This window comes from Saccostrea cucullata, unplaced genomic scaffold (assembly GCF_032062105.1).
Source record: "Saccostrea cucullata isolate Sc308-1 unplaced genomic scaffold, CSIRO_AGI_Scuc_v1 ctg1699, whole genome shotgun sequence".
NCBI lineage: Eukaryota > Metazoa > Mollusca > Bivalvia > Ostreida > Ostreidae > Saccostrea > Saccostrea cuccullata.
The window spans coordinates 49,804-70,866 of record NW_026920104.1 but is presented as its reverse complement, the minus strand read 5'-3'; the positions used below and the strand labels follow the sequence as shown (position 1 = coordinate 70,866).

The window sequence follows — 21,063 nt, the reverse complement described above, 5'->3', positions numbered from 1 at the left end:
TAAGTGTTTTACATACATATCTTGTTAAAATTTGTTCATACGTAGAGCATGCTTTTGACTCAAACATATAAGCCCTATACAAAGAAGCACACTTAGTGGAAAGTTTTGGCGTTTCTTATTGAATATCAATTGCTATATAATGACAAGACCATTGCTTTAGAAACCAGAAAGAAATATTTGTCATAACACTTTAGGTCACCTTACTCTCTGCAACTAGGAACATGAGTTACATTTAAACTATCAACTTACAAGATAGATTTATAGACCCCACTTCTTCAAGACAGGTATTGCAATGAATATGTACATAATTATGAATTTAACATGTTTACTGAAGTTACCACAACACTTATCGGTCAGACATGCATTTGCTCTGTGTTTATGTGAACTTTTGATTATATATTTTATTATATTAATTTATGGAATACCTGTTTTATAGGTATTCAAATGAATACACCATTTAACCTTTGTTTTTCCTATTTAAAAAAATAGGATGTCATAAGATGACATTTAACTTTTTTTTTAAGAAAAGCTCAAAACATTAAATAAATATGCAGAATTTTACCATTTCAATTTACTTCATTGTATGCAGATGATAAGAGTATTTTAGTGCATAAGTAAGGGAAGTTATACACCAATTACAACAAGTAGCATATCACCTTTATAGAAGTCATTCATATTCTATTGTTTTACCTTTAAAAATTTGTTCCTATACAAATCTATATGAAAAATTCTAACATTTCTAATGCTTTGCCGAGCGGGCATTAAAAAAATCGATGTTGGACCCCTGAATGAGATTTTGGACCGCTGAGTGAGATGTTGGACCGCTTACGTAACAGTGTAAATTTCATTTTCATTTGTTAGTGTTCAAAAGTGACGGCCCTGTTGTTACATCACGAAAGACAGTACAAAATACATGTTTGTAGAAAAAAATAAATAAATAAAATAAAAGGTACAACAAAACATTTATTGACAGAGTACTCGGGCAAAATGCATTTTGTCGACCCTCAAACAAAGCTGTCTGCCTGAGGCCAGACAGTTTGGTTCTTGGGTCCGACAAAACGCATGTTGCCCTCCAACTCAGTCAATAAATTTATAATGTGTTTTGTTTAAATTTTATATCACTCATGCATATTCTAATGTGTTTTTATTGAATTTTATATCGTTTGAAAGTTTCTTTAACTTATAATGACATTGATATTTGGACATTTTTAAGTGTCACCATTGCTCAGGGATTCATCCCATGTCTTTGCAGAGAAGATGTCAGTATGGAACACCATGCTGATATGCTTTTGTCAGCAAAGGGTACGTGTTGATTGATTGATTGATTGTATATTGTTTAACGTCCCTCTCGATAATTTTTCACTCATATGAAGACGTCACCGTATGCCGGTGAAGGGCTTCAAATTTTGACCTTTACTCGGCACTCAGGGCCATTGAGCAGTGAGGGATCTTTATCGTGCCAACGCCTGCTGCTGACACGGGGCCTCGGTTTTTAAGGTCTCATCCGAAGGACCCGCAACTTTCACTTCAAAGTGCCGAGCGCATGGCGAAGGAACAGTTGCTACCAATTTTAACGACTAGGTCAGTCGCGGCCGAGATAAGAACTCACGACCTCCCATCACGGAGCGAGCGCTCTACCTACTGAGCTTCCGTGAACTTTCTGGGTACTTGTTGATACAGTTATGTATTATTTTTTAGGGATACATTTCATATTCATTTGTTTATCTCAGCTGTAATTAGATCCCCACACGAAAGTGCTTGAGCCCTGTAGGAATCACTGTCTGTCCTTCCATCTTTCTATCATTCATCTTTCATAACACTTTTGTTGTGACACAATAATTAAGACAGTTTTCAATGTTAATTTAAATATTGAACAAAAGCACTGTACTATAATGTGTAAATTACTATTATTCATGAGAACATCATGATATATCTTATACCCCGTCATTGGGGTTGGCATCTGCGTCCTGGTTCAAGTTTTTGGAACAGGTCTATTCCAAAGTAACTAGAAGCCCTACCTGGACCAAACTTGAATGAATGATGCATCTAGGGATGGACACTACTTGACTTGCTTCGGATACTTTATCTGACCTACATTTCCAGACGAGTGACCAGTTAAAGGTTTATACAGCAGGTCCATTCCCAAGTAACTGTAATGTTAATCCTTGACACTTTTTTCTTGCCTGATAACTAGGACAGTTATTTACATAACATTTTCAATTATTACATATAAAACTTTTCTATATGAGCCTATTTATTAATTCAAGGGTCATATTATTTTTTTCTATATGTATTTTTGTCTTCTTGGTCCTTTAAACAGCCCTTAGTGAAGCCCTGTATGATATGACTTTCAGTTTTCAAGTTCTAGTTAACTTTTATCACATGCACACTATGTTTATTTGACCCATTTTTATCTTTATACCATTCACAGAATATCAAGTTCCTGCCTCAATGCCAGAAGATTGGAGGCAGATGCTTTCCCTTCAAGCAAGGGAAACGCCAGAAGCTGTACTTCGAAGGCTATTGCCTTTGATAGTTAGGGGCATTGTAAAAGGTGTATTAATTTAAATCCTGAATTGTATTATTAATATCAAACAACCTTTTTATTTATCATTTTGTTGAACATGAAATAAGAGAAATTCAAGATAGATTTTACTTTTTGTATGCATGCATGCATTTATCTTGTGTTAATTAGGAAAGAACGTATGGAAAGGTGAGAAGCCGGAGGGGTGGCCTCAGGAAATTCCAGTAAGACTGCCATCAAATGTAAAATGTGTCATGTTCGGATCTACAGGGGATGAGGTTTGGGGTGTTCAGTCCCCCTTGGAATTTGCATAGTTTTAAATTGTATATATTAATCCAACTAAAAGTTACTTTTTTTACCCTCCTCTTGGAAAAAATTCCTGGATCCGCACCTGTGTGTTACATCAATTATTTTGAAAATTTCAACACATTTCAATTTGTTTTGTAGTCAAAAATAAGAAACTTTCATCGGACAATCTTCGAAAGGTGTTTGTAGGTCTCCAGGCAGCCTACCACATTGTGAGTAATAGTTATTATACCCCACGCAACAAGTTGTGTGAGGTATAATGTTTTTGACCCGTCCGACAGTCAGAGTGTCAGTTAGTCCTGTTTTTTGTCAGCGCAACTCCTCTTAAACCACTGCACAGAATTTCGTCAAACTTAGCACATATTCAGGACACAATGTTTAGATGTGCATATTACCAGGAAATTCCGAATACTTAAGTTTAAGTTTTCAGTACTTTTCAACTTCCATTATTGGGGATATCTTGAATATAGCTATGAATAGTTTGTCATTGCAACTCCTCAAAACCCCCTGCACATATTTTCATCAAACTTTGCAGATATTTATGACACAATGTGTAGATGTGCAGGAAATTTCAATTCCTAATTTTTTTCCCAGATTTCAGCACAGTTTTGGGGGACCGTGGGGTATGTGAGCTTGCTCACTTTTTCTTTCATTAATTCAAAGTACCGGTAATTAATACCGGTACATCAAATAAATATATCTATTAATGGTAAGCTATTACTTAAACAATATTAATTCTTCAATATGTAATCCTAGGGTATACCCAACCCTAACAGGAAATAATATTTTTTTTGTGTTATCCCTGTAATTTGGTTGCCTAGCAACACATCGAACTTAACAACCATGATTTGAATTAAAGTCAATTTCAAGAACATTTATTGACAGAATTGTGTAAGTGGTCCATATTTTTAAACCAACACATAATAAAAATCATTGTATTCTTTTAAAAAAGTAAAATAAAGATGAAAAAAGAATTTTATTGCTATGGCAACCAAAAACGCCCCTAGTAACAACTTAAAATGCAAACAAATATTGCGAGAGAGGGATGTTTATGTACAATGAAAGGGAATTTATAAGGATCAATGTTGGCATCTCAGGATAAAAAGCTGTTTGGCTTTAGAAATCAAAATTTAATCCTCCAGACATTAGAGAAAGCCTTAGCAACAGCATTAGTCATGCAAATATGCGTATTAATTAAGGATATTAAGATTTTTCAACATTTATGTAACTACTGTGAGCATCAGAATAACAAGTATTAATGTAACGATATTTATTTGTATGTACACTGTATATATATATACATAAAGTATTATGTATAGAGTAAAAATTGAACTTTCAGTTACCAAATAAACCCATATTAAACAGAAAAATCCCTAGTAACCATATAAAATATCAAAATTAAAGAACTATGCACGATAACTCTCGATTCCCGCCTCTTTTTACATTTGTTTGATAAAATATTAATGGCAACTTAGCTTATGGCTATATTTAAGTTTTACAAATATTATAAAGTTATATATATCATTATATTGCCTAATATATTTTGCAAAAATTCATATAATTATCTACTAGCATATACACATGAAAATATATATGTTTATATAATTACTTCTATAAATTGACTATAGGGGTAGGCAGTTGAGCAATCATTTGTAGTTATTTTATTTATAAAATTAATATACGTTAGATTTTTTTTAAAAAATAGGGAAATCATAAGCATCTGTACTTGTACCAAATATTTTTCTGTTTTGATATAAACCAGCAATAACTTCTCATTTTTATTTTAAAGTATTCCTTTCTCTTCTGCAATGATTGCATTTTACATAATCACTCTGTATTTGATTTCATACACTTAATTTTACTTATTGTAATGAATAACAGAATATTAGTTTTATGATGAAATATATTTTAATATGCGTACATTACATTTGATATCTTGCTGAAATACAGAATTTCATCTCAAAAGAGTAAGAAATATATATACATATATAATCAATTTTTCAACTACACGGAAATCATGAGCATCAGAATATGTACAATATTTTGAGGGTTTTATACCACTTATACATTGAAGCAGTTTAAGACTTAGAAAAGAAAGGGCTTATCTGATAAGAGATATATTGGTGATTACAATGGAAATAATTTAAAAGTAATTGTTTGTTCAAGAAAAGTCTATGCCATTCTTAAAGCAACATACATGTAGCATGTAGTACAAACAATATTAAGTAACAATTTGACAACATCAATAAAAGAATTAACTTCCTCTTTCTATTTACATATATAATTTTTTGCAGGAAACATATATCACATGACAAATCACAACTCTATTACTTTCTTAAAATTTAATCATTAAAAGCACCCTTTTCTCTTGCAAATTTTAAGGTGCCTCCATACTTATGTACTTATGTATTTTATTTCCAAGTTACCCAGCAAAATAAAATCAATTATCACAAAAATTGTATTAGCATAACTTTTTTTGCAAATTCGAAACATATATTAACAGAAGTGCATGTTTATAAATGCTTCAGAGCAAGTTTAATTAAACTCGATAAAATACCCGGTAGTTAAAGTATGAATTTAAAAAAAACTGTGTATGCTATGGAAAAGCACAAGACTAAAAATAAATTCATTGAGCTTAAATACCTAAATTATCAACTACAATGTCTGTAATAGATCTTGAATATTATGAAAAAAGATCTGATAAATGTTTAAATCAGAATGTACAATTGATCGGGATATTGTACATGTAAAAATACAATAACTTTAAGCTACTCCTCTACAGATGAACTGCACTCAGAATCAGAAATATCACAAGCATCTAATACAGAGTTACAGAAATCAAACTTTTCTGGGCTGTGCTGTTGGAATCTCTGGTACCCTAGGTACCAGATAATACTTGCAATGTGCGCACAGCAGCCTACCACCCTGGCACCTACTTTACAGGTACAATACCATCCACTTATCTGCCCATCTGTAGTGTACTGTATGAAAGAAGTGTGTGAAATATTGTTACAGTGGCGAGATTGAATTCGTACTTTCAGAAGGTTTTCTTTTATTTTACACACTTGGAGCTGGTATTCATTATCATTATTTATGTGTTCTTTGGCATAACGTGGTGCCTGTTTCAGCTGGTAAACCCCAAGTGTTATCTTTCTCAGTTTTTCCTCTGTTAACACTGGAAAGTCCTTTAAAAGGTGAGATAAGATATCTGTATAAATAGTTCTTTTCCTCAACAGCCCCTCATTCTCTACCATGGTTTGAACAAGGTTTCCTTGCCTGCTCTTCTCCAACATTTCTTCAGCAAGCTGGATATCACACTGGTTACTAGCAGGTGGAGAATGGTATTTGTTGCAAATTGCAGCTACTATTTGAAGAAACTCTCCAAGATGTGGTAAATAAAGGTTTGGCACTACTTTATCAAAAAATCGCCACTGTTTCAATTTTCCATTAATGCTTTCAACTATCCACCTAATTTTTGTAATGGTGTTGGCCTCCTCAGTAGTATGCTGCTTAGAACCTTTTTTCAAAAATACTGGCATTTCAACACATAGACCTTTTTCTTCAAGAAACTGAACTACATCACGAAAGCCCCTGTCTACAATGCACAAATCCTTGTCCTGAAGCCAGTCATTCATTCCTTCAGAGTTTACAGTCACCATATGCTTTGTTATTGCTGCATCACTGTTTCTTGCATTTGACAAGTAAGGGCCTTGGACAGATAAAATGTATCCATCTGTCCCCACCACAACCATTGGCTTTACAAGTGGCCGATGTTTATGAAGGTTGTAGGACTGCCGCTGGAACTTGTAATCGGAACTCTTTTGAATAAAAATGTAAGTCCCATCTAAGACTATGATTGCAGTATTATCTTCATTCTCACAAAAAAGTTTTTTTGCAATGGGAGTCGTGTGCTTGTTAACAAAATCTTCATGACTAATGTGATTGAATCCAACATTTTGAGAGACGAAATCTCTGAGAGACATTCTGGCACTGTGAATGCTCCTCTGAATCTGACATTTTTTCAAAGAAAATATAGTTCCAAGGATATGGTTAGGTAGTCCTGTTCGTAATTTGGTCAGCAAAATGGCCAAACATGTATTCACTGATCGAACAGCTGATGGGCGAATTGATTTTGCATAGCATGTTAAATCTTGAAATTGTTCTTTTGTCAAGCCTGTTAGATTGTAGTACTCATCTGTAGATAAGTGGTCGGAATTGTCAAAGTCCAAAATAGATGATCTTTTCAAAGTTAGACGAACATTCTCCAGAAGATTGAATAAATCAGTGCGATTGAAGAATGAGTTTGCATACTTTGCTTGCAATTTTGTTAGAGAGCTTTGCAGCAGATTTTTTCCCTCTAAATGTGAAGAACAACATCGTGCTGATTGTTTGATGAAAATTCCATTGTGGATGAAAGCTTGTGTTCTGGCATTCAGTGGAATTGTGCAAAATTTTACACGTTTACTGCTCTTCTTCCTACATACTACACAGAATTTGTGTGAGGAATGTGTAGAAGGGATGTTCAAATGAATATTTTTTGGACTAACTTCTTTAGAATTGTTGTCTAAATGTTCATCTGCAGACAAGCAAAAATCACTGTCATTGTCGTTATCTAATGTTACGGAAGCAGATGAATGTTTCTTTATTGAATTATAATAATCCTTTCTGCATTTATTGCAGATAACGTCATCATTTCCAGGATCTTGTCCTGCGAGTTTTGAAGCATATTTTCTTAAAGGGGACTGCCTAATTGGACGTCTGATTTTTATGTGATGTTTCCCACATAAAAAGCACTTGTATTCTTTTGGCATCTGTAAAAAGATATTAGAGACAAACAAAATATTTTTAAACATTATATTTTCATTTGTATTTTTTAAATAACTATATTCACTTTCCTTGTTTCCGAGCTTGCTTTAATTAAATACTAGTAATTAACTGGCAAAGCACAAATATCTGATTTAAGAGGGAAAGGGGAGAAACATTGAGAAAAAGATTGACCTGCAAAAAACACATTATAAATAAAGCCTATGGACCAAAATGCCCCCTCGACCCCAATAACTCCCCTTGGCCTTCTTTTCCTACATCACAATATAAAACAAGATGTGTTTGCGAAATACTGATCCCCCCGTTTGGAAGCCTATGGGTTAGATTAAAGTTTCTGAAATGTTTTAAACTCAAAGGTCAGGAGATAGAAAATGTTGTTACTCAAGACAGGTCTTGTCTAAGGAAATATAACAATGATAAGCAAAGAAAAGATCCTGTTACAATACATTAGAGAAATATAAAAGCCATAGCACCAACCGTTCAAAACTTATCATGTGGCCAAGGATAAAGTTTTACAAAAGTTTTACAAAAAGATGTAAAACTGTCATGATCAATTTCTGCATAGTTGACAATTTTTCCAATCTGATGTGTAAAGAAATAGCCATGTAGCATTTTTTTTAAAGTGGGGGGGGGGGGGAAGCCAGAGAAAAAAAATCACTTACCAGAAAAAGTTGACAGGCAAAATAAAAATAAAGAAAATTGTCGAAATTCGAAAATCCTACGTACTTCGGGGCAAGGGGGGGTTAGAGGCCAACTTCTTTCAGTAACTTTTTTTGGACCTACAGTACTACATTTTCCTTATATCACAAGAAGTTTCAAGACTTTCAAGAAACATTTTCTACAGTATAAGCATAATTCAATGTTGGGAAAAAGGGGGGAGGCTCCCCTGTCGCTATGTGCAAGTTAACTGTTAAAAAAGGTACACACAGTCTTTTAAAATAGAAAAAAATATAATGTTGTTATATGCTTTTTTTTTTACATACACTGTATAAGTACTTGTATAGGCGGCCGCTTACCTTGCATTTTCAGTCAGTTGAGCTAGTTTACTAAGTACATAATTTAAGTGCATAGATCCGATATAAAAAGAAAAAAAATAAACTAATAAGGTTATTATTACCATAAAAGTTAGACTGCGGCATGTATTTCATTTCTTTTCTCCTTTTTTTGTGCCTTTAATAATTTTATTCAATCTGAATTGCTAGTATAATGTGTATGTATGCAATACGTAAACAATATAGGTGGGTTTTTCCGTGGATCTAAAAATAGATATCAACAAATGTAGAAAGAATTTAGGAAGGTTTAATCGAAATTTACGGGGATATGCCATAATTATTTCTTTACAGATACAAAAAAGATAGATGAAATTTCTTACAATAGAATTTTAGCTAAATTGTTGAGCGTTGCTCTGCAGCTACATGTACATTGTATGTTAACGTTCGGGTACACTTGTACCACAGCAGGCGACAGTTGTCGATGAAATGAACTAATTACGAGCATGAATTGCGAGCAAGGACAAAAATATCAATGATTTTTTTTAATATAGGCCTAATAATTATCAAACAAATGATTATTTTAATTAGATCATAAATTCTACGAAATGTGACTAGGATATGAAGCGATTCAACGCCTTTCAGCGTCATTCTTTCAGTTTACATTACAGGTTATAGATCATAGTAATATTGTGAGCATAGGCTACAATCTTCAACAATAACACTGCAGAAAAATCATATTTACAGATTTATGCATATCTAATGATATTTTTTAAAAAGACAAGTATATATACATGTACTTACTTGCAATATCTGTGTTATCAGCAAACCCGTCACGTTGGTAACGACTTGGACACCCGGAAAAAATTACGCTTATCGAGTCGGTTTGATTTTATAAATTTTGACTCGATTTTTTTTCCTGTTTTGTTAAAATTTAACATGAGCGACTAAGAGTACCACAAAGATTTTTTAAATAGTATATACCTATAGTCCACAAATGGCGAAATATCTTTGTGGTACTGTTTTTGAGCGCTCATAGTTTTTAGAATGCAAGAATGCTGGAAATACCCTGTTTTCTGACTGTTTTCAGCGATGGTACCGATTCTAAGTCAACTAAAATTTATTTTACAAACAGATGAGAAGAAATCCAATAGGTTAAAAATAAGTACTTGTTCTCAACCGTCAGAAAAACAAGTGTATTTTTTGTTTACTTGTAATTTACTTTTTAATTACGTTAATTGTCCTATCTTGTTCTTTCCACCAAAAACTCTTTTCATTGTTTCTTGAAGGATTGACATAAATTGAAAAAAAAAACTGAACACTGGAATACAAAAAAAAAATATCTTTTTATTTCAGAGCATTGAAATGATCTTTATTTCAAAAAGAAAAAGATAAAATAACACTCCTAAATAAAACGGCAACAGGCTGGTATCTTTCCCAATAGCACCACTCGCATATTCTGCAATTAAAAAATAGTGATTGGATTGACAAAAAGTGTGTGAAATAGGACAGTTGTCGAAATATTTTTCTTTTATGTCGTTGGTTCTACCAAGCATGCCTCATTCTCAAAGAGAATTCATAATACAACAAGAGATGTTTGTAAAACACTTATGCCCCCCTTCACCCAAACTGGAATTTTTTCCAAGTCCAAAAGGGCATAACTCTGTCAAAAATGGTGCGATCGTACTCAAAACAGAACTTGACCTAGATATTCATGTGATATATATGTATACCAATTTTCATTTCAGTATGTGCAACAGTTGCTAAGAAAATGAACGGCAACTGCAAATAATCGAAATTATTCTAAGTCCAAGGGGCATTACTCTGTTGAAAATGGTGCGATCAAACCCAAAACAGAACTTGACCTAGATATTCATGTGATGTATACCAAATTTCATTTCAGTTTGTGCAACGGTTGCTAAGAAAATAGATGAAAACTAAGTGGACCGACAGACAGCAGCGAAGAAGGGGGGCATAATAATTGGATTTTTTTTTAAGTCCAAGGGGCATAACTCTGTCAAAAATGGTGCAATTGTACCCAAAACAGAACTTGACCTAGATATTTACTGTCCCTGAAACGTTCTCCTTTCCCACCTGAACGGTGAACGAACGCAGAGCGAACAGTGAGTGAACGATGTACGAACGCTGGACGCAACTTGGTGAACGATGTGTGAACGGTGAGTGAAGGCAGAAAGCGAGCGGAGCGCGAACGCGAGCCCAAAGTGCACATTAAAAGAACAGTTAACGTAAGATGAACGATTTATTCGGAATGCCTCCGATCTTTTTCTTGCATTGAAATTATTCTATTATTCTATAATTATAATTTCAGGTGCTAAAATATAAATAAACAATAGATAAATAAATAAATAAACATTTTTTTTCTGCACATACATATGTTTTAAATCGATATTTTAATAACACGATTTTAATTGCCGTAAAACATGTGTATTTGTTACCGAACGCGTGTAGTATAAATATAAAATTAATCTACTTATATAGTAAATATGCTAAGTCTTTTAACTAATAAAATAATGTGTACTGTAGAAGATAAAACTACTACTTATAGAATGAATTAATTACATTGTACCCGGTTGAAACAACCATACATGTATTTCCGTGCCAAGGCAATTCTGAGTGAAATAATGATTTTTTTTTTATTTACAAATGTCTGTTGACGTATTGCTTAAATACACCCGTATTTTAAAATTCTAATGCAAAATATTAAAGATTTACATGTATCTGTAGATATTTCCCGGCCGTTATTATACTCGGACAAGATGATGGAAAGAGGCCACAAAATTATTTGTTATAGATTAAATTTTCAAAGTTAAATAAGTAATGTGCTGTCATAGATTTTATTGAACAGAGAAATGTACGAAAGAGAGAGAGAGAGATACCCCTTCATTCTCAGATATCTGTTGTATCAAATAAAAATTCTTATTATTTTTCCTAAATTTTCCAAGCAGTAAAAGTAATCAATTTTTTAAGATTAACTTTCCATTTGACAGTATTCATCGGCTTTTATTTTCCATTTTCAAGTTCACACGGTTCACAGGAAGTCCATGTGCTAATGCTGTCAATCAAAATCATTCGACACAGTGGAGGTGTGGAAATATCGTTTCACTTTTCTTAATTTTGTGCACGAACAAGCCGATAGCAAAGAGTCACATAGTATTTCCAAGAAGTTTAATATTTTTTCCCTATCATTTATAGATCTGATTTTAGCATTTCTGCATAAAAAATAAGTAAAAAATGGGAATATGTATTTGGAAGGATTAAGTTTGAAATTGATTTTGAAACATATTCCTTGCCAATTAAAAATACTACTGTCGACACATGTATATTTTGAAATACTATTGTTAAATAACTGTTTTGATGTTCATTTTAAGACTGATTTTCTTGTGTTACAATACACATTAAATACTAATTAAAATATACTGAAAATGCTAACTAAGAATTTGATTACGGGAGAAAAGCCCCCCCCCCCTCCGGGGGGTGGGGGTGGGGGGTGGGGGGGCTCTTAATCAAACATATATTTAGGCATGTTGAAGGAATTTTCCCTCTTTATTAATAGACTTAACGTAAAGTAGAAAAAAAATTCTAATGTATTACATTTTGGTCTTTTCCAAAATTTAAAACCTAACTATCAATTTAATTAGCTATAAAGATATTTAATTAACTGAATATCTGCAGCACTGTTCATAATTTTCAGACCTACATGTACTTCTAATATGTTTTCGTGCAATTTTTTTTAAATACGTGTTAGAAATATATTTTTTGTATGTATTCTTGTCTTGTATAAGACTTGGATTATTATCCATCCATTAACGATTTGTTGTCTTTTACATTACAAAATGTTGCCGTGCTTGAAGCATTTGTACATTGCCCTTATTTAAAGAACAAAGTACGGTATTGGCCAAAATATGCCGGCTATCAGACCTGCTCCGTTCAAAACATTTTAAATAGCTTGGAATTTTTAGAATTAAATGATTTATAATTTATATACCTGACTCAAAAGTATGCATTGGAAAAATAACGCTCAATACTGTACAGTGTACCTTTTAAAGCAGAACGTCGAGATTTTGCGAAGAATTTTGACGCGACGTCATACGTTAAACGTGTAGTAAGCGTAATCTGAAAATCCAAACTTACTCGCTATGACACAGTTTATATTAAATATAAATTCAAGAAATTAAGTTGTTGATTAATAAATACGTCATTGTTGTTTTATTTTTTGCTTTTTTTTTCATTTATTTATTATCATTATTACTTACAATGTAATCATCCACGTAAGTGTCCCGCTTTAGTTGATGAGAGTTATTAAAAGTCCAACAGAAGAACGTGGAGAAAAAGAAATACACTGTCTTTTCTCTTTGATATTTGCTTTCATTTTATTGCAGTGATTATACGGTTTATACGATTTAAATAATAAAAAAATAGCTATTTCTCTTAAATAAATTGATAAAAATTTCTACATCAAATCTAGTAAAAAAATGTACTGATGAAAAAAAAATCGATGTTTCCCCGGCACCATAAAAAGTTCAATTCTCAAGAATATGGTATACAAGATGCAAGAACAGAAAACGCGAATGTCAAGATAATATAATTTATAGTTATAATTATTGGATTATAGTATAGAAGACTATGGTTATATTTAATGTACAGTAGAACCCCCCCCCCCTCTAATGGTCAATTTTTCTAATTAAACTTACATAAAGACATTTCAAATCATATAAATAGGAATGCGAGGGATTTCGATCCCGATTTAAAAAAATATGAGCGCAGAACTAACTTTTTAAAATCAGATAATGGGTACATGAAAACCGATTGTTTTCTGAGATATTATTAGTTATCCAGGTTCAATCAAGGGTGTACGGGGATTTACACCGGTTTTTATTCCATACACCCTGAGGCCGAAGGCCAAAGGGTGTATGGAAAAACCCGTGAAATCCCCGTAAAATACCCTTTGAATTGGACCTGGATAACGAATTTATTTCCTTTGTACCAATAAAAAAAGCTTTGTAAACATCAGAGTGTGTCTCAATCTATCGATTAGATAACTACGTACCGAGAATGTATGCATTGTGACGTCACGTTTTATTTACACCCGGCTCAAGTCGGGTGCACGGATATTTACACCCGACTTTGTAACCAATCAAAGCTCGTGTTACAAGCTAGGTAGGAAATAAATTCATTTATATCCTGCTTGATGACAGAGGAATACTTTAAATTTAAATGTAACATACCCCAACCCCCCTCCCCCATTCGAGTTTAATGAGTAATTCTTATCATTTATATATGCCTTACACAAACATCTTTGTTTTGATAAGACATGTAGATAATATTTGATAAGACTGAAAATGGATAATCAGTGAATCTTTTGATTCAAAAGTGTTTTTTTTTGGGGGGGGGGGGGGTTATAAATCAGACTTTCAGTTCAGACTGAATAACATAACAGGCACTCTTTCAATTCGCTTAAAAAGTTTTAAAAAACTTTTCGGAAATTATAATTGTCTTAGTATTCGACTGATTACTCTACTCGTTTCTCACTTGAAAGGCTCTCTTCTGGTCTGTTATTAATTGGTCCATGACAGCCCCCTCCCCCATAAATATATATTTCCGTTTTTGAGAGCGTTGCAGTGACGTAGCATCATTTTTGAGCGTGAGGGGGGACGGGCTGCCAAAGAGAAAAAATTAACTTACCGGAAAAAAGTTCACAAGAAAAAAAATAATGATAATTTTTTTAAAAAAAAAACCAAAATGGGGTAGGGGGGGGGGATTGCCCACACTCGGAAGTCAAATTTCGGGAAGGGGGGGTTGTAGAGGCCAACTTCTTTCAGTACTTTACCCTTATTTCACTGTATTTCAAAGTTGGAAACTGGGGGCAATCGGCCTTTCAATGAACATTTCTAATAGTAAAATGTTTGGAAAAAAGTGCCCCCTCCCCCTGTTGCTACGTGCCTATCTTGAATTTTTCTTTATTTTGAAAGAGTCGCTAGCGTTTCTTTTGCAGTAACTTGTAGATTGGTTTTTCTTATTGTACATATGTAATTTCTTGTATTTCCCAATATACGTCATACGGTTTCTGTTTCTATAGTACAAAATTTAATGCATAATGTTACTTGTATGGAGTGGTGGTATTTTATCTCCATAAACATGCATTAATATGGTCTCAATATAAAGATAAGTGCAAAATATAAAAAAAATAGATGCCAGTTTTTCTACATGAACTTCATGATCACAAATTACAAACTGTATTGTCTATGCAATCGGAATTACCAATATACCTGGATTTACGTCACGTGCGAAATGCATTTGTAAGCATGTATCTGTGTATATAAATGACGTACTTTTTACGGATATGTACGGTGGCTGGTATAGGACATGGTATGAGAATTTTTTTTTATTAATTCGTGGCCACGAAATAAAAATTCGTGGGAACGAAATAAAATTCGTGGCCATGAAATAAAATTCGTGGGAACGAAAAAAAATTCGTGGGAACAAAATAAAATTCGTGGCCACGAAATAAAAATTCGTTGGAACGAAATAAAATTCGTGGCCATTCGTGGCCACGAATTAATAAAAAAAAATTCTCATACCATGTCCTATACCAGCCACCGTAGATATGACTAATTTTACAGCACACTCAGATTTTTTGTCACAGGGAAAAACTAAATAGCAAAGGTGTCCAAACACTTATTTCATTGCTGACAACTTTCAAAGACGACGTGCTTTCCTTCGTAACAAAAATCACGTGGGATCTGTCTCATCTGTTTGACTCTCTACTGTTAACCTTTAAAAAATCTGAAAATCCATGGATGAAAGGGGGGAGGGAGGGAAGCCCTTAGCTTGATCACAAGTCTAAAGCTGCTGAATATCGCTGACCATTGCAATAAATTTCAGAATTCCACTAACATGTACATGTACATGTATACATTGTATGTCTTTCTTTTTTTTATTAACCAAATAAGCACCACCCATTCCCGATATACCACTGGTTACTAAATACCGGTATACACATATTTGTGTTACAAACATGTAATTTAAGACGATTCTGCACGAAATATTTGCAAACTAATACAATACATCAACATTTCAGTTTGTATACGCTGCGGCTATTTCGGACTATTAATGTGCATATATACTATCTAGCATTCGGGAACTTTTTTACTTGGATTGTTTTTTTTTTTTTCAACTGATATCAACTACACAAGATTTACATTATGTATATAATATTTATTTTTCACAATTAAAGGCTAAATAACAATGATTGATCTGGCATATCAAAAGGTAATCGAAAAGTTTATTCAAAGTATTTACATTTTATTGTATTTTTATATGGTTGTCATATGACTGTTCGGAGCCCACACTATGATTAGTAAGACTACATACATTGAGGAAGATTCGTAGAAGAAAATATAATTATACTGAGGTACATGTATCACAAGTTTTTTAATTACTTTTGTAATAATTAAATTAAAAAAAATATTATTGTGCTTTTTAGTGACTTGAATTGAGGCTTATAGGATATTTTAGTACTATTTTTCAATAATGCATGCACAGCCGGCGGACACTAGTATATGAACTTACAAGTGCGTACGATGTACAAACAGCATAAGCACAATCGGCATCTTTAACTACAATTTATTCTTTGTTTTCAAAATATTTTATTTATATTTATAGGTATTTATATAGTTTACTATGTCCAGTGATGAGACTTGAAATAAAAAATATCATTCTGTGTAAATTAAGTGTCATTGGCATCGAATCAGGGACATTGCGTCGGTAGAATATATTGATCCCTATGCTAACTTTTGTAAAATTTATATTGATCACAGGTGACAACCAACACTATTTTAATAGTGTAACTAAGATATGTAATGACGAACTTATATGCGGAGTATAAAAGTGGTTGTTGCATGTGAAAGGGTCTAATTTCAGCAAAGATTACTCATTTTTCAGCATAATTTAACGATTTTGCATGACCATTCGATGTTTAGCGCGTTCAGTGACGTCATAATTAAAAATTACGTCATTTTTGTACCTGTAGAATTTACTTCGCATCTTCCTTACTTCAATGCATAACATCAGAAAATGATACAAAGATAATTAAAATATCGTATTGTTTGCGGCGAATTACAGCGAATACCGTACTTTGTTCTTTAATATTTTAGCATCGTTCTACATACATGTATGTACTTAATGGATTATTTTCTAGGGAAATTTCCTGTATAAAGTAACTTCTAAGTTATAATAATAGAAATATGAATATAGTAGATACTTTTTGCAATGAAATAACTATTCTTCAAACACGATATCTTAGTTTTTTAATTAAAAACCGTGTAAATCCTTACCATCAAAAAGATAAGTCCTTTCACTTCGGAGTGACAACGAAGACTGAACGATAAGTGAACGGTAAACGCAAGGTGAACGCAAAATAAACGTAACGAAGAGCAAACGGTGAACGTTTTGTGAACGATGAACGCAAAACTGTGAACGGAGAGCGAACGGCGAACACACGCTGAACGAACGGAATGAACGCTGAACGAACGGTGAGCGAACGGAAAAATGGGAAAGTAGAACGTTTCAGGGACTGTATGTGATATATCTGTATACTACATTTCATTTCAGTATGCTAAAGGGTTGCGAAAAAAATGAATAGAAACTGCAAATAATTGAACTTTTTCTTAGTCCAAGGGACATAACTCTGTCAAAAATGGAGCGATTGTACCCAAAACAGAACTTGACCTAGATATTCATGTGATATATTTGTATACCAAATTTTATTTCAGTATGTGCAATGGTTGCGAAGAAAATCAACGGAAACTAAAAGGACCGACAGACCCACAGACAGCAGCAACGCAATATGCCCTCCCTTCTTCGAAGGGGGGCATAAAAATAAAATGCATGAACTGTCACATTAAAGCAAAATTAAATTCATGATGTGCTTTTATCACGTGATATTCATTTGACATTTGTCATTATGGGATGCGCGTTTATCATTTTTCATTACATATTTGTGATGTTCATCTGTCGTGCAACTTATATCTGACATCATCCATTGTTCCGGAAGATGACAAGGAGGACTTAAACGTTATTTTCGCGGTAAACAATGCACATCACGAAAAGATATGTGCACCACAATTTTGATTGATTGATTGTTGTTTTGCGTCTCATTCGAGAATTTTTCACTCTTATAGAGACTAACCATATACCGGTGAGGGGCTTCAAATATTGACCTTTACTCGGCACCCAAGGCCATTGAGCAGTGAGGAATCTTGATCGTGCCAACGCCTGCTTTGACACGGGACCTCGTTTTAAAGGCCCGCAAATTCCACCTCAGTTGCCGAGAGCATGGCGGAAGGCCAGTTGTTGCCCTTTTTTATCGACTTGGGTCAGTCCCGGCCGAGATTAAAACTCACGACCTCCCGATCACGGAGCGAGCGCTCTACCGTCTGAGCCAACGTAAACGGTTCAAGGCTTTTGAACATGAGGTAATGGCTATTGAAAGTACATGATCTAATGAAATATGCATTTAAAATAATGAAAGAAACACACCACATAATGACAAAGAGACTTAAGGGCAAATCTGGTAACAAAAATATCAATGATAAAATCAAGCAACATGAATAATAATGCACACTACTTGTTGACAAAAGCACATCTCATAACGATAAAAACGCATTATGTAATAACAAAAGTGTATCACAATGACAAAATGCACACCATATAATGATAAATATTCATCATATATTTAATTCTGCTGTAAAAAGACGACCCATGCATGTGTTCCATACCCTAATATAAATATGTTTTTTTTTAAGGATAGACTTGTTTTAAGAAACTTACCACATCCATTCCTTGATCGTATTTGCTTTAGCTTATTAATGGTCGATTTCGCTTGCATGATAATCAGCATTGCGTTAGGTGCATGTGGGTTAGTCTTACAGTCAGATATTTGTTGTTGTGCACAATTCATCCTGGATTTTGTCACACTGTTTATAAAAAAAGGAATGATTGAATGATTAAAAAAAATGATATAAATAGCGCAAGTAAAAATTAATTTGAAGGAAGGGGATAAGATTTTAAAAAGTCATTTTTTAAATCAACCAGCAAGAAATAAATGAAATGAATCAAATTTTTCTGATCATTAATAAAACTTCTTTTATATGCAATTATATTGAGGTTCGTTCAATGAAAGATTATACCTATTATTGCATTTAATATATAACATTAATTCTAATTAGGACTAGTTGATTACCTCAAAATATTTTGATAATACTATATATTAAACAGACATTTTCTAGAGTCTTTTTACTAAAAGCAGGTCGAATATTAAATTGAAGGGTTTTTAAACTTGAGAATCGTATGTACTATAGCTATCCATGTGTTAAAAAGTTGACGTACCTGCAGATATGTCCTTTAGAATCCGCTCGTATTTTCAATGCTATATAGCTACGTCTGCCTCGCATGGTCTGGAGAAGGAACACTGGGCATCACATCCTACAATACCGAAAACCGTACATTATTGATCTCACTGATTCAGGTTACGTATACATTTAACTTAAGAGCCTTTATATTAAGTCGTTTTACCTACCTTTAGGGAAAGTGTTGGCGAACACAAAACATGTCAGAAAGAAAATTATCGATGATTTGTTCATATTCATAGTTTTCCTACAATGAGAAATGTATCTTTAAAAAGTCTTTTTTAAAGGGCATACGCAGCAGGAAATAAATGAAATGAATAATTTTTCTGATCATTTCTTCTTTAATTTAAATTGAGGTTCTTATAAAGATTACCATTACATTTAATGTATATAATTAATTCTAATTAGGACTTTATCACCTTAAAATATTTTGAAAATACTATATTTATAAACAAATTTCTATCTTTAAAAGCAAAATTTAAATTGAAGGGTTTTTAAGCAAAGAAAAATACACAAAAATTACGAAACATAAATTCCAGATTTTTTTCCATCAAAATTTGTTTTAGAAGAGGTTACAAATCCATATATAGACATAAACAGTATTGCAAACAAGTCCTTCATTTAGTGGAACTCTTCAACTCCAGGGAAGAACCCAGTAAAGTCCAAACTATGCTGTGTATGACCTTAATACTGTTAAAACAGTCCTGTACAGTTTGAAATAAGTTTTCTGTAAAATTTATATTTTCCAGAGTAAACAATGAACATATTTATTGATTTCAAAGAACAAAATTTCTTTTTCAAAAAACAACAAATATCGTTTACTTACTAAATCCCTCATACATATGTATGTAATGATATTTTTGAAATCCTGAAGTTCGCCGTAGCTGACAGATCAAGTGTTCCCTCCACCACCCTCCAGAAAAGTTTAATGATGTTTAAATAAGATATGTAAGTTTCTAACTGATTGTATGATCTGTCTGTATATTTTGTGCAGGGACTTAAAATTTTAAAAGATTTTTTTATCTCTCTTAATAAATAAAGTTCTGTCTGGGTTACAAAAACAACATCAAAGAAGAAAAAAGTATTTACTAAAGTTGCAATGAACACATAAAAATGTAAATTATGATAATCATGAAAGTACATACAAGTAATCACCGAACTTTGTATACTATTTTGTTTTTGAAAGTGCAACTTTTATTTCCGTTCATGTTACCCTTTAAAAACTTGTTTTCTTTGGGTAATTTTCAGAAGAGAGAAAAATTATGCAGGCTTAAGATAATTCTTTTTCGTAATACCTGTAATAAATTCATAAAGAAGTTGACTGAAAAAATATCTAAAAAATAAAGTCCTATTGCAATTTCAAAAGAAAGAGTACAGTTTTCCTATGTTATTTCTGTTGACAACGACAACACAATGATCAATATTAATCAGATACACATATCATGTAGCTCATGGTTGTAGGAAAATGGACAGGTTTATTTTTTATCCCTTTACTTAGTACACATTTTGAAATCGAAATCGAGTTCCGAAAGAGTCATCATAGATTCACGGCAATAAAGATAATAAACGAATGTTATATTCAAAGATTACTTTATTCTTAAATATGCATTTGCTAAAGTGAGTATTTGACACAAATAAGCAGACTGTCCCACAGATTATATATATTTCGTATTTTTAAACTCAATTTCGAGCAATTTAGCAAACAATAAAAATTTCAAAATACTTTATTTCTAAGCATTTACATCGAGAAATATATATATTTCTAGCCATATTGTGAAGTCTAGCCCTTTCTTTGTATTTTTTTGTTTTGTTTTGTTTTGCTTTTTTTTTTGTTGATACAATGCAGTTCGTAGTCTTCAAAACTTAATTTCTCAGACTAATTGGGTTAAGTTGGTGAAGGCCACATTTAAATGTACAGTTTGAGAAGCAAGAAAGTAAATCCTAGTCCCGTCGTCAACAGGCTGGTAGCACCTCCTCTAACTCCGCTTGTTTG

General features: G+C 32.9%; 1 protein-coding gene across 1 annotated transcript; it reads right to left on the bottom strand.

Annotated features, from left to right (window-relative positions):
* Nucleotides 1-5,598: 5,598 nt before the first annotated feature.
* Nucleotides 5,599-7,641, bottom strand: LOC134243403 (uncharacterized). Its single transcript, XM_062725656.1, has one exon. The coding sequence runs from the start codon at nt 7,639-7,641 to the stop codon at nt 5,599-5,601; it is 2,043 nt and encodes a 680-aa protein (XP_062581640.1).
* Nucleotides 7,642-21,063: the final 13,422 nt, after the last annotated feature.

Excerpts from the sequence above, each read along its gene's own strand:
- LOC134243403 (XM_062725656.1), bottom strand. The coding sequence starts at position 7,641 with ATGCCAAAAGAATACAAGTGCTTTTTATGTGGGAAACATCACATAAAA.